This window comes from Rhinolophus sinicus, linkage group LG11, assembly GCF_036562045.2.
Source record: "Rhinolophus sinicus isolate RSC01 linkage group LG11, ASM3656204v1, whole genome shotgun sequence".
In the NCBI taxonomy this organism is placed as follows: Eukaryota; Metazoa; Chordata; class Mammalia; order Chiroptera; family Rhinolophidae; genus Rhinolophus; species Rhinolophus sinicus.
Genome location: NC_133760.1, coordinates 62,086,232 through 62,101,237, shown reverse-complemented (window position 1 = coordinate 62,101,237; position 15,006 = coordinate 62,086,232). Strand labels below are relative to the sequence as shown.

General features: G+C 40.3%; 1 protein-coding gene across 1 annotated transcript in view; it reads right to left on the bottom strand.

The window, feature by feature from the left end:
• Positions 1-5,401, bottom strand: part of MTPN (myotrophin) — a 53,469-nt gene extending 48,068 nt beyond the window's left edge. Inside the window, exon 1 of the mRNA XM_019750636.2 lies at positions 5,062-5,401. Coding sequence (XP_019606195.1) covers positions 5,062-5,133 — 72 coding nt within the window. The 5' untranslated portion in view covers positions 5,134-5,401. The remainder of the gene's footprint in view (positions 1-5,061) is intronic.
• Positions 5,402-15,006: the final 9,605 nt, after the last annotated feature.

Genomic DNA, 15,006 nt, shown 5'->3' with positions numbered 1-15,006 from the left:
ATTATTAGTTTTTTATGAGTTCTTTTTTTTTAAATTAAAATTTATTAGGGTGACAATGGTTAGTAAAATTCCATAGGTTTGAACTGCTGTGATAATTTTTAGCACTTATGTACTCAGTAATACAGTATCCCCTGATTATCTAGCATTACTGAGAAATGAAGGTGAAAGGTATGAAGTGTAATAGCAAGGAGCTTTGAAGTCAGAGACTCAGTTAAAATCTCAGCTTCACTACTCAAGAGCTTTATGACCTCGGGCAAGTTATTTAATCTTTGCCTCTGTCTCTCCATCTCTAAAATCTCTAAAATGGGGTTATGCTTAAGGGTTGATGGGATAAGTAAATTATATTATACCTGTACACAGCATCACAGTGCTCAAATATGTAACATTTGAAGAACATAATTTTTGAAAAAAGTGCTATTTAAATAAACTATTAAGAATAGAAATCACAATACTTTACTTTTGTTTCTTCCTAAGGCAAACAGACACAATCTGATTTTTTTCTGTACTATATACGATCAGAATTATAAAAATAAATTGTAATAAGATTATGTGCGACTATAAAAATTTCCACAAGCTATCAAATAGTCTCTTTATGGACACGCCCTGAGCAAAGACAGCTTCTGATGAGATCTGAAGTTTACAGAGCTGTTTGTCCCTACTTATTTTCAGGTTGTCACATTCAATTTTTTTAAATTGTAGCCATTTTTCTACTCTTCATTCATAGAGATAATTTGTGCCTGCTCTTGCAAGCCCCGTTCTCATTTTCTTAATGTGCTGATTCTAACCTACTATGAGCTAAGAAACCATTTCAAGGCAGACTGACATGGTGAAAAATATATGGGCTACAGCTTGTCAGCTCTGGGTTTAAATCCCAGTTGTGCTTCTTACTTTGTGACCTTGTTAAATTACTTAACTTCTCTAAGCTTCAATTTCCTCGTCCTCAAAATGGGAATAATATTACCTATTCTGGAATGCTGTGGTAAAAGCAAATGAAAATTTAGGTAAAAATCTCGCAGACTGCTTTATATGTACCTGGCAATATAAATCATCCATCAATGATAATTATCATTATATAACTAACAAAGTATGTTGTAACTATAGCTAAGTTAAGAATAAAAATAATTTCTTATTTGGAACATATGCTTTTAATGTGTGAAATTTCTTGGCACTGTACTGGAGGTACAAAGATGAAAAAGAATATATATAGTATTGACCCACCAGAGGCTCAGCTCCTAATTAAAAACAGACATGTAAACAAAACAGCAATTTGATAAGTGAAACAGTAAAAGCAGCAGTGCTCCCCTTGAAGTCAAAATGTTTTTCTGGAGGAGGTGATATTTAAGCTAAGAGGATAAACAGGAGCTCACAGGTTGGGGAATAAAGTGAGCAGCCTTGGACGAGGAGGATGACGAAGCACCTGTAAAGATATACATACAAGAAAGAAACAGCACGGCAGGGTCTGGAGCACATGCTGCTGGTAGAGAGTTTAAAAGGTAGGTAGGCAGAGGCCACATCGTAACACCAAGCATGCCAAACCAAGGAGGAGCTGGCCGTTCTTAGAATAAATAATGGGGATCACAAAAGTATTTTAAGAGGCGTGAAGGAGGTTGGCTGAAAAGGATAACCCGCTCAGATTCACATTATAGAGTGATCCCTCCAGCTAAGATGTGCACGTTAACCAGGCAGGAGGGGAAAACTACAGTCAAGAAAAAGACAGTCCAGGCGGGACAGAAGCCAACAACTAATCTAAAGTAGTAACAGTAAGAATGGAGAGTAAGGAGTAAATTAGAGAAACTAAAAAGGTAGAAAATTCCCGAATTTCTAGTTTGGGGAAATGGTTGGATCATGATGTCATCAGTCAAAATCGAGACAACAGAAATAGAAACAGTTCTAAAGAAGAAAATGAGCTCAATTTGGAATTTATCTGAAGAGAGCTATCCGTTAGGCCGTCTGCAGCTTAGGCAAGGGCTGAATTAACTCCAGTGGGAGAAATTAACATCAAGGCAAAAATGGGAGACAAAGGCAAAAATAATGTCACCCAGAGGAAGCATATAGATTGGAAATGGGGCTATGAAAATCCACTGTGGCTGCTCATGAATATCTTATTTACTGGCTTTCACTTGTTTTTCAATTGAACAAACTGAATTTTGTGAGATGTTACTTATAATTTGCGTAGTACTTTAAAAGAACGAAAATTTTTTCACACCGGTCTGCTGAATATAGATGCTTAATTTTCCTGAGCATTGTGTCCAACTTCTTCACGATCATGCCAGGCCCAGCTAGCAAAGTGCTCGGGACCTGAAAGGTGCCCAATAACAATGGATGAATTAACTAAGTATGGTCTTTAGGTTAGTCAAGAAGCCAAACTGTTTCCAATATTGTCTTAACATTAAACAGAAACATGTATTATTGAGTAATCTAAAATTTCTCTATATGCTGCTTTTCCCATTTAGAACCATACAATTTTCAATGATTTGGGAACTCGGAACTGACTTTTTGGAGTTCAAGAACCTACCCAAAACTGACAGTTTATGCCCAGCCATACTTCAGATTTCCATACAGAAGTCAGAAGCAGGTAGAAAAACACAATCATTGATTTTTTACACTATTAATTTAGAAAGGGAGAATACTAAAATGCTTCACCTACAGGTCCACTCTTATATGTTAAGAATGTGAGAGATCTTCACAGGAGTACAGACGGGAACATTTTAAAGACTCTCACGCCTTACAAGGAACACTAGACAAGTGCACATGTTTCTTCATGGACTTGCTTCGTACACACTTAGATAAATGCACATTACATAAACTCGGAAAACAGGAATGAGTGTTCATAAGTCGGTGGATGAAAAAGATGAGTCAATGAATAAGCAGAAGACACTGTTCTAAGGACTTGCGAGTGTCCATAAGGGAGCTCAGTAAGCAAAAGCTGGAGTGCTAGTTTTGGGTTACTTTTTGTTATTTTTCATTAACAAAGCAAAATATATTTTAAGAGGCTCGAATTACTCATAAAAACTAAGAAAGAAAAAGCTCAATGATCTCTTCGTAGGATTAGTTTATAGTCAAACCTTTTTGGATAAACCAGTTAATACCTGCCTTTTACTTTTCTTTGAATGTTTACCCTCCCTTTCATATATATCTTTTTTTATTAATGAGAGTTGGTAGTTATAGGAAAAACACGAAATCAAACTGAACATAATGACCTAATTTAAAAACTACCTGAAAACAAATTAATCCGTTATTATTGGTACATATTTTTACGTACATTTTTTTTGTGCGACTGAGAACTCTTCATATATAATTTATCCGCCTGGATGTTGACCATGGAAATATCCTACTAGAAATCTTGGTATCATGCTTTTGCGATTACATTTTAGATTGTGAGAGACTGCATGGAGCAGACAGAGTCTAAGTTTTGGAGCCAGCAGTTTAGTTCTAGCTTCATCACTTGTTATCTCTGTAACTTTGGATTTTTTCCCTGAAGTACCCTCATCTCAGTAATCTTACCCGTAAAATGGGACTCATAAAAGGACTTACTTCACAAGCCTCACAAGGATGATATAAAATAATGCCATCAAGAAGACACTACATAAATTGTGTTATTTTTTAACTGTAAGCTCCGTTAGTACTGATCAACTTTTCATATTCCAAGGTTCCACAATAACAGAAAAACAAAAGCCCACTCACTTCCAGAGTACTGCAATGTCCCACCACTAGAAAGTGTACCATGGACTGAAGTGTTCCAAGTAATTTCTTTCCTTTAATCTCACACAAACATCCAGTAAGTCAGGTTTCAGACCGCCACTAGCTGAGAAGGCAGTGAACAGTGTCCTAAAAATCCACTGCAAATAACACCTAAGCAGGTAATTTACACGCAATAAGTCTAATTGTAATGGTATTAAACAGTAAAAACTATCAATAGTTTAACCTGCACAATCCTGCAAGTTTTAAGAAACTCTGCTTCTGCTTACTTGTTTCCTAACATAGATCTCTGAAGCAAAAACACAGCACCACACTAGTGTTCACAGCCTCTCAAGACCTGAAACCTAGACAGGGTTTTCACACTTTTTAGGTGAGCACATGCTCTCCAGGGTTATGTCATAAAGTTACACTTTTGCTTTGGAAGAGTTCTCTTTAGATTATCGTATCAGAATCACATTAGGTTCTCTCATCAACACAAAAAGCACAGTTTCAGGGCCCAAAGGCAGGCCAGCTTGGAATTTTACCACTCCACTAGGATGTGGATTCAGTTTCACACTTTGCGTTCTGTTTTGTGATTAGCTGTCTTCACCATGATTTTACCCTTAAACATACTGTGACTAAACCGCGTTACTATTCACTGCCCGAGTAAGCATTTCAGATGGAATCAAGGAGAAAGCTGGAGTAACTCAAGTTAACACGCTTGTCTGAAAACTACTCCGATATCTTCAACACCCCCAGATGCTAACTGACACTTGAAGCAAATCTGTATTTGTTGCAGCGGAGGAGAGGAAAAAAGGCCACACCCAAAGCGAAGGCTCCACGCAGTGAAGTGACACCAAGTTTCATCATTTTAACTGTTGCTATTTCGGGTCCTTTTTCACGGTGAATGAATACGTGACATTCACTAACCGGCCGCACCGTGAATTAAAGAAGTTCCTCCGAGTCTCATCATCCCTTAGGCCACTTCACTTAGTAATAATGGGCAGGTTCGAGATGGAGAATTACCTCATTCAAAGAAAGATCAAACGAACTGGCGTAGAAGAGGGCCTAACTCACAGGATCCGCGTTCAGAAGTGACTCCAAAAGGGCCGGTTACCTCTCCTCCCCTCCCCCGTCAGGAAGCAAGAAGAGCCCGGCTGCACCGACACAGCAGTTACCTGACCCGGAACGCGCCCGTGGGATCAGGACCCCCTTTCAGTGGGGCGGCTCCCCGACTCCCCTCTCGCCTCGGTGCCACCTCCATCCAGGATGTGTCTCCCCTCCCCACCCCCACCCCCACCCCCGTTCAGCCCCGCTTCCATCAGCTTCCTCAGCCTCCTCTCCATCCCACCTCCGTACTCGCGCCCACTCGTCGCCGCTTACCTTAGCCACGTAGTCTTTCACCTCATCCAAGTCACCGTTTTTCAGGGCCCACATGAACTCCTTGTCACACATTACTGCAGCGGGGCGGGCCAGTTGGCGGGGCAGAAGACGAGGAGGCGGTGGCGGCAGCAAGCGGATACCGCCGGGCGAGAGGGAGACAGGACCGCGCCGAGCCTGAGGGGAGAAGAAGAGAAGGCGGGTGAGGCTGCCAGGCGGGTGAGGCACTTGGCCGTGGCAACCGTTAGGGCGGGAGAAAGTTCTTTGCGGCCACCGGGCCCAGCCGAACAGGTTCCGCCTGGCCGAGAAGCAGCAGGAGCGTTTACACTTCCGGTTCACTCCCAGCTAGGACCCGCCCCCAACTTCCTCTTCCTCTTCCCCTCCCTGCTCTCAGGACCCCGCCCCGAGGGCCCGGGGGGAAGCAACCCGTGTGCGCAGGCGCAGTGGCAAGGCCCGCGGGCCAATGCGTGGAGGCGGAGGAATGGGGCGGGGCTGGGGGGGCGGGGCTGGAAGGCCGGTGGCGGGGATCAGAGGACTGGAAGGGCAGAAAGCAAGTGACGCTGGAGAGTTAGTGCTTCAGATGGTGTCAGGATGTTGCTACACACAGGAAGGGGGAAAAACTTAACAACAAAAAGAAAAAAACCTTGGAGGGCATCTTGCTCACCTAAAAGTGGCCAGTAGGACTCTTTGATTTGAATGCCTTCCCTCCTGTCTTTCCTTCCTTAGCTCCCTCTCTCTTTTCCTCACTTCCCCTTCTATCAAGCATCACTTGGGCTCTTACAAATCATCTATGTTCTGCGGAAGGAAAACTTCACCGAGGTGGGGAAAATTTTTGACTCATTTCCTTGACAGCAAATGGACCAGGACGTCAGTGTGATGCTATGGGCAGAGCAAACCTCACTGTCCCTTTTAAAAATTCTGTGGTCATGTGTTTTTAAGGGTTTGAAGCTTCAGGACCTTTCTAGTGAAGCCAGTCTACTCTTCCTAGGATTTGGCTGTAATACCTCGAGGCACAGCCACCAGGTGGATTGTGCCTCAACCCTAATGATACAGAGCATAGAGAGACACACATGAGCATAGAGAGATCCAACAAAAACACTTACTGAACTATTATATATTTAAAGTCACTATGTTCCATTAAACAAATAAAACCAAACTACTTAACTATGCTTGTTACCATATAATACAAGGGTTCAGAACACAGACTCTGGAACCAGATTGCTTAGTTTTCAATACAGGACCCAACCCTGAACTAATTTTGTGTCACCTTAGGCAAGTTACTTAACTTCTCTCTTCAGTTTTCCACATGTGTAAAATGGCAAACAATAGTGTTCAATAAATGTAATTGGGGGGGGGGCAGGCTATCATTTAGAGACAGCAAATAGAGATAGGTTTCAAATCAAAAGACGAAAAAAATCTCCAAATATTTAACAGCAGCATTGATTGTAATTCTGTTCATTGTACTTTGTGGCCATTAGAAATACAATTAATTATATACCTAATGATGCTACACTTCTGGAAACAAATTTCAAGGAGGAATTTCTTAGGTAAATCCTGGAGTCCCCAATCTCTTTAACTCCTACCTGTGTGATCTTTGATGTAATCACTCTGGCAGCTCTTGATTTATAGCTCTAGTCCAGACTTCTGTGTGACTCATTCTTATATTTAACCTCTTACTCATTTGAATGTCTCAAACTTAACATGACCAAAATAGGATTTAATCTCCTCTAGATTTTTAAACCTAATTGTCCCTTAGAATTCCCCCTCTGTGTGAATGACACCACCAATCATCCTGTCACTGAAACCAAACACATTGTGGCGAAGATTCTCTCCTTGGCCAAACTCTAGCCAGGTTCCTTTGAGTCCTCTCTTGACCAGGCCTCAATCTTGATCTATAAAGACTAACAGTTTCTAACAGCTCAAGACCACATCCCTAAGATTCCCCTAGTCCTCCTTAAATTTCCTGCTTGATAAAACTCAAAGCTACCAAAAAAAAAAAAATATATATATATATACATATATATATACATATATATATATACACATATATACGTATATATATATATTTTTGTTTGTTTGTTTGTTTCCCATTTGTCCCAGCCAACCCTTGAGGATAGGATATCTACCTCCCAGTCTCTGTAGGAGGGTAGAATCCTAACTTCGATAATTGCCAGCTAGCAGACATATCTGGCCTAATCACATTTATACTGACTAACCCTTTTTAATTTTTCACTCCCATGACTCTACTGATACCCTACTCATGCTATTTCTCATTCTCTCTTTAAAACACCTATTCATCCCTGTCCAAGCAAAGCTGAGTTCAGTTCACAGCAGACTCCTTTCCCTAGTGCAGTAGTTATTACCGATAAAAATCTGTCCTTGCCGCTTCAACTAGTGTCTTGCTTTATCTTTGACAAAGGAGATCATAAATAACTCCTGTCTTTCCCTCATATTCCATCCATCAGTAAGTACTTCAAAATATATCTTACATCGTTCACTTCTTGCCATCTTCACTACTGATTTACCCCTCCCTGCCACACTTGTTTCCAGCCCTATCATCTCTGCACTGCTACAGAGCCTCCTAGATGGTCTCCCCATTTTTACTCTTCCTCTTTTCCAAGTGATTCCCCACATAGCCAGAGTTACCTTTTTAGAACATAAATCAAGCATGCACTTCTTGTCCTAAGACCTTTCAGTGGCTTCCTATTGCATTTAGGATAAAATCCTGATTATTTGTTATGGACTTCGGGATACTCCATGATCTGACCCTGACCGTCTCTCCTATCTCGTGACATGCCCCTCCCACTTCCATAGCTTTTTGGTTCCCATAGATCTCATCTTCTGCCTGTTTCAGGAAAAACCAAACTCCTTCCACCCTAGGGCCATTATGCTTGCTGTTTCATGTCTGGAATGTTCTTTTAATTCTTGCTCACTCCTTCTGATCTTTGAGGTCTCAATGCAAATGTCACCTCCTCATAGAGGCCTCCCAGATCACCCACTCAATTACTTCTATCATATAGCCCAGTTTTATTTCCCCCTTCACTTCGATAATCACAAATATTTTCATTACTTTTTTTTTTTGAAACCTATTTTTTTTTTATGGTGTTCAACAAATATTTCCTTTTGTCTGCCATTTTGGGCACAAGAGAGAATTGCTCTTCTTGGCTTTCTACGGTTGAGTAATATCATGTAACTAATTTTGACCTATTAATTATGAAAAGTAATATAAATCACTTCCAGGCTTGCCAGTGCAAGACGCCTCAGAGCTCTTTAATCCCTCTGCTATAGCAACCAGCAACTTTCAAGACAGCAGCAGTGGCTACAGTCAATCTGGGTTCCTGAGGAACTAGAATGAGCAGAGCTCCCTTGTTATCCCATAATGGATATGTAGTAAAATAATAATTAAACTTGGTTCAAGACATGGAGATGTTAGTGTTTATTACTGTAGCAACATTGAGTGAATCTTGACTGATACAGAAATTTTTGTCAGAAGGGAACATTTATTAGAACAAAAACTTTAATTGTGCTAAGATAATTCTCTCCATTAATTCAAGAACTATTTATTGAGCACCTACTATGAGCTAGTATAGTGATAAATATCTGGCATATAACATAAAGCAAGATATACAAGATTCTGATCCTCATTAAGCCTAATTTCTAACGCAAGAGGCAGACAATAAATAGGTGTTTTATTCGGAATAGGTTAGATTAGTCTGCAATAACATATAACCCCGCAAACCACAGTGGCTGAAGTCAAAAGGTTTATTTCTTATTGATGCTTTCTGTCTAACATGGATTGCAGGGGAATTTGCTTCTCATAGTTACTCAGAAACCCAGGCTGAGATTTGCCACCCTACTGGAGAAAAGTACATTGGAGGAACTCACAATGGCAATTAAAAGTAAATATTCTCACCTAGAAGTAATTTATAATCACTGTGTTCACAACCCAGTTGCTAAAACTAGTCACGTGGCCCCACCCAACCACTAGGGGGCGAGAGTGGTCCAACGGGTGAGGCTTGAGCAGGCCAGACTAGTGACTACCACCGTCAGTCCTTCTGATCATTAGATACTAGGTTTACCTTTCTTCCCACAAAATATACGCATACCCTCTTCCAGGGAAATAACCCCAAAAGTTCTATTCTGTCCTAGTATCAAGTTCAAAGTCTATAATCTCACAATAGTTGGGCATGATATATCTTCCCTTGATATGGAGACACTGAACTAAATAAACAAAACATCTGTGCCCCATCCCCTCCATACCTAATATACAATGGTAGAGTAGGAACAGGATAATCACCACAAACACTTCTCAAAATGGAGAAGACTGGGATACAGATAGCAATCAACAGTCTGTGGCAATTCTGGAATCCTGCCAGGCACACATTGCAAGGGTCTCTACCCTAGGGTAGAAATATTCCTTGATTGGGCTCCAATTCTGATCCATGGTAGGTGCCCCCTCCACTGCATTGTATTCTGTGGTCCTTTGCTCCGCCTTCAAACCTTCTAAGGGAGTTCTCTTGCATTATCCCAAATGTTTCTATGACAGAATTGCGTTGAATGGCAGAACACCTAGCTGATGTTTGAGCATTGCTTGCTAGTGTGGGAAACCCTCCTCCCAATAATCACATGCTGGAATTGGGTGCAGAACCCTTAATTATGTACATATATAAACTTAGAAAAAAATGCTAGAAGGAATCACATTAATCATGCCATTCTCTGAGTTGTGGGCTTATGATTTATTTCTTGCTTTCTTCCCTATACTATTGTCTATTTTCTAAGTTTTCTATTAACAAATATTAATTTAAGAATCAGAAAAATAAAATTATTATTAAGTCATATCTATGTAGAGCCAAACTTATGTCCAATTGAATTGAAGGAGTTTTAGTCATTGTGGTAAGAACTTTATAAAAGTGAGGTGACAAGAAAGAAAAAAGTAGATGTATCTCTAACAGATATTGAAACATAATAGAAATTTACAAGAAATAATTCACTGAATAAATACTAATTCAGTGCCTGACACTATTTTAAGAATCGACAAGAGAGTGCTAACTAAGACAGATAAGATCTTCATTCCCATGGAGATAAATATTCTAGTAGGGGAGACAGATAATAAACAAATAAATTAATAAGATAATCTCAGTAGTATTTAGTGTTATAAAGAAACTAAAGAAGGATGTTATCATAGTGAATATTGTTGGGGAGGGGGGGTAACATTAGCTGATAGGACAGTCAAAGGCGGCCTCTCTGAGAGCAGAATATTTGAGTTGAGACTTGAATAGTGAGCCACTCAACCTTCTGTAGGGAGAGCATTCCAGGCAGAAGGAACAGTAACCGCAAAGGCCAAGACAGGTAGAGGCTTGGTAGAATCAGGGACCGGTAGGAATATGTAAGTGAAAAGTCAGGGCAAGTCATGACAATAATGTAGACTTACTCAATGTGTTGTAGGGATTTTCTTGGGGGACAAGAATGTACAACCTATAGAATATTACTGACAAACTTTTCCAATGTGGTCAGAACAATGCAGCGCTAAAACGGCATTAACATCACACAGAAAGTCTACATGAGCATCAAAATCAGTTTCCTATTTCTCTTGCATCTCCCAAGTTTTCATTTAGGTCATGTGCCTCGTGCAGACTCACTGTCACAAAGAGCTAAAACCCTGATAGCGAGACAGTTTTGAGATGAGGTTTTAAAGAACCTTGTTCTTCACTGTGCCCTGATTAAACCCTCTAACAGTAATGCATGGTTATCAGCAGTGAGTTCTAGGCAACACGTACTGATGAATCAGTGAGCAATAGCCCAGGACCAGTGTTGGGGCAGCCTTCAGACCATGTGTGTGCATGTGTATGAAGGGGACGGTGGTAGCTATGGATCTGGGAGGCCACAGCATTTGGGCTGGGCACACAACTAGAGTGATGGAATGTGATACTAGAGCTGCCAGGGTATGTCAACTTCAAAGGCTCTAGATTCATTTTTAGAATGGGAGTAGGCTGAGTTTAAGCCACCTCAGCTGTGGAAGGTAAACATCAGGGCCAGGAAATTATGGCTCTGATCCTCCAGAAATTCTCGTCCTAGGATTGGGTCATGATGGCAGCAGCAGACTCAGCATTTGGCTGGCTTAGCTGAGACGAGATGAGCCAGTTTAGGATGATGGTGAGTGAACTTGACCAGAGATGTTTAATTCAGAGATAAGGAGAGATCCTGACTTACATGTAGACATGTATTTGTGAGCAGAACTTACCCCATTGAGAAATCTGAATTTCTTCTTTGTTCTGAATTATGTGTCACCTTATATATTTAATTAAGGATAATTTATCATTGTCTTGATTATGGAAACAAATGTATGGTTTAGACAAAGTACTATCAATGGAAAATCATGCTGTTTTTCCTCTTATTAATGCATACCTGTATGGATTCCCATGCCAGGAACCGCTACTCACCTTTGGCAGTACCTGAATTTTGGAGCACATCCCTGGGTTGAAATGCATAGCCTCTGAAGTGTAAATTGTGCAATCCTGAACCTGTAATAGAAAAGGCAAATGTCACACTGTCACAAAGGACAGCAATTGCTAAAATGGACCTTTAGGGAACTATCCCAGACTGGATGGAGTAAGAGACAGACTTAGCTTGCAAAGTCTGCTCACTGAGTTAGGTTTGTGACACAACTAAAGACCTCTGAGAGGAAAGAGCTAAAATCTCATTGGACTATTAAATAGCAATCCACGTTCAAGAACAGGCATCAGTAAATTGCTGGTGCTAATTACAGTGACAATAGGAGACAGTGTAAAGTCTGATCCTGTGCATAAAGAATAACTTCCAAAAACATGCCTGTAGCTGAAGGAAAATGGATTTTTGATTCAATATTCACGCATCAAAATGTCTGTATTTATAACACTGTCAACTATAATAATTCTGAAATGTCTCGCTTCGTATACACTTACTAAAGAATACCTATGGGGTGAAGCAACCATTTTATGAAATTGAAAGGTAGGTTCCTAGGAAAGGTAGACACTAGTAATGTGTGTGACTGGGTAATTAATGCCTATAATTCACTTCGTTGTGAAGAGACTAACTCATTCCACAGTCTCTGACGTCGTGCTTTGTGCTGTTCACTCAGGGGAGCAATAACACGAGGCAAGAGGAGTGGGTCCCCATCTCCATGGCCTCCTCAAAAAGCTCTGCACTTCATCAACAGTCAACTCATTAATACCATCCAATGCTCAAAGCCCAAGGACTGTAATTGTTCTTTATGTCTCTCATTTCTTTATCGCTGTCCTTAGGTGGTTTGTTTTCCCATCCAATACTGCAGGGTAGAGGCAACAGGGAACTCAATTTATTTGGGAAACTTTCAAATGCTTAGATCCTGCAGTGACTCTATGAATAATGGTCTCAACATTGCCAGGGACTCCAAGGTAGATGGCAAGACTTTGATTATTTCTGCTAACTTGAAGGAAATGTACTAAGGGAAAAAGGACAGCCATTCAAACTTCCATGAGCTGTGTTTTCGTAAAACATAAACTATCCAAGTCGTCAATAAAAAGGTCTTGTAAATGGTAAGACTGACAAAAATATTATGTATCAATATATGCAACACATTTATGTTTATTTTCTATGGCTTTAAGTATATTTCTGTTTAAAAGAGTACAGACATTTATTTGTTCTTTCTTTGATTTATTTGATGCCATAGATTTTTTTCAACCACAAATCATAAGATTGTTCTTAGGAGAAAATACAGTATTTAATGATTCATTTTATTTTCTACCCGCGGGCACTGTATAGTAAAAATACTGAACCACCTGTAATTTATTTTTTTCTAAATTTGGGGAAGGTCCAATTGCAGTGTAACCCCTTCCCTACTCTTCAAAACATATGACTATATGAATTCACTGTCTATATGGGTAGGAGCAAGTGTAATAAAAATGCATGTTATAGAAATGCGGATTTTGTTGCTAAAAGCAAATGCCTAACTGGTATAATGTGTGACATCCTTATCAGGGAGGCCTACACATATTAACCACAGGGAAGTAGGTTATGGAAAGGAATTGCGGAGAAGACAAATAATACTGGTAAAAACAAGCATTCTGCTGCTTTATAGATTATTAAATGGTTTTACATTATTTCATCTGATCAAACTACCCTGTGAAGTTAGTTTTATTATGTCATTTTGCACATTTTGAGGAAGTGAAGTGGGGATAGGTTATGAGACTTGCCAAGACCACATTGGGTGGAGAAGCTGGTTGCCCATCCGGGCTTTAGGGCGATACTGTCTAGAAAAACTGGGGCCAGACTTACCCAGTGTGGTGAGAATAGGAGTTGGATTTGTTAAAGTCCCAGGTTCAAATTCACATAACCGAGTAAAAGCATTTCAGAAAAGTCTCAAAACCAAGGAGTACTCACCAAGGTAAATTTGTTCAAAGAATTTTCAGAGCGGGGGATCAGGGTGTGGCTTCATCTTCCACAGTTCAGGCTTGAGGGTGAGATCTGGGGTGACCACTTAGAAATAATCTTGCTTCTTTAAAGAGCTGAGAGCAGGAAGAGATGTCTCTAGGCCAGGCAGGGAAAGAGCTGTGGAGTGAGGAAGGAGAACTAGAAATACTGTGAAAGTCATTGTGTTCATATCAGGGTTTCTTAACCTTGGCATTAGTGACATCCTCGGTGGGATAATTCTCTGTTGTGGGGAGCAGTCTTGTACCTGTAGGGTGTTCAGCAACATCCCTGGTCTCTACCCACTACATTCAGTAGCATTGTCCCTCCCCATACCCGGTGGTGACAACCAAATTGTCTCCAGACATTGCCAAGTGTTCTCCAAGGGGCAACATCACCCCTGGTTGAGAACCATTATTTAAGGTGAATCAAGCTGAATTAAGAAACCAAGGTTGTATACCTCAAGTTTACCAACTTGTACACAGATTGCATCTCAACATTTTTTTTCACACTGTTTTAATGTATTTTTAAAGCAATGCGATCAACTTGCCAAATGTATGCTTATTGGCGAACGTCTATGGATGTGTAGTATGAGGGGGAAATAAAAGGACTCAAGAAAAACTCCCAGATTCTTGAGATAATGGCAGTAGAATATTCCTGAAGCAGAAATTTCCTGAGTCTCCTGTTTTTTTACATCACATGTAAGCTGTAGGTAGGCATGCAACATGGTACAATCCTTTTGGAGGACCATTTGGCCTTGACCTTGGTGTCACAGACTTTCTTCTCTAGCGTGTGCAAGAGACTCTACTTCATATTAAGCTCCCTGGTGCCAAATCACAAAGGCCCAGAGCTGTCCTTTGTGAAGTTTCTGATGAGAGAAATTCTCATGACTGTCTCCTATGTAAATAAAATAAAAATACCATGAGCAATAAGATTTTGAACTCCTTCCAAGAAAGTCATAAACAGAGACAACTTAATTTTTAAGGGCAAGATGCTAGTAACATCACAGCTTCTGATTGTTGAAAGAGTACGAGGCTTGGTAGAAAAATATAATATGCAATTAATGATGTTCTGGGGGTGGAAAATCCATCAGTGGAAAAAGAAGAATGCAAATAAATCAGTCAAACCACAGTATTTTAATCAATCTTTCATCCTAGCTCCAAGACTACCACTTCAACCTAGGAAGGCATATAAAGAGGGATGTAAATCCTTGAGAGAATTTCCTTGCTGGAACCTACTGAATTTTGAGTACATGGATTCAAAAATACTTACCACGGAGAATTCATTAATGACTCCTTTGGTGGACACCTGCCTTTAAAAATTATTTGGCTGTTCAGCGCTGGAATGCTCATCTTATGTTTTGGAAATGCCCCTTCTAACGAGGGGAAGAAGGCCTATTCATACCACAGGAGATGAAAATGCCAAATCCTTGCTTTTCTGGCACCCCTCTGAGACCTAGTCTCCATCAGTCAGATGGTGCCAGCTGAGAACCCAGAGCCGGTGATGAGACAGCTGTGAGACTTG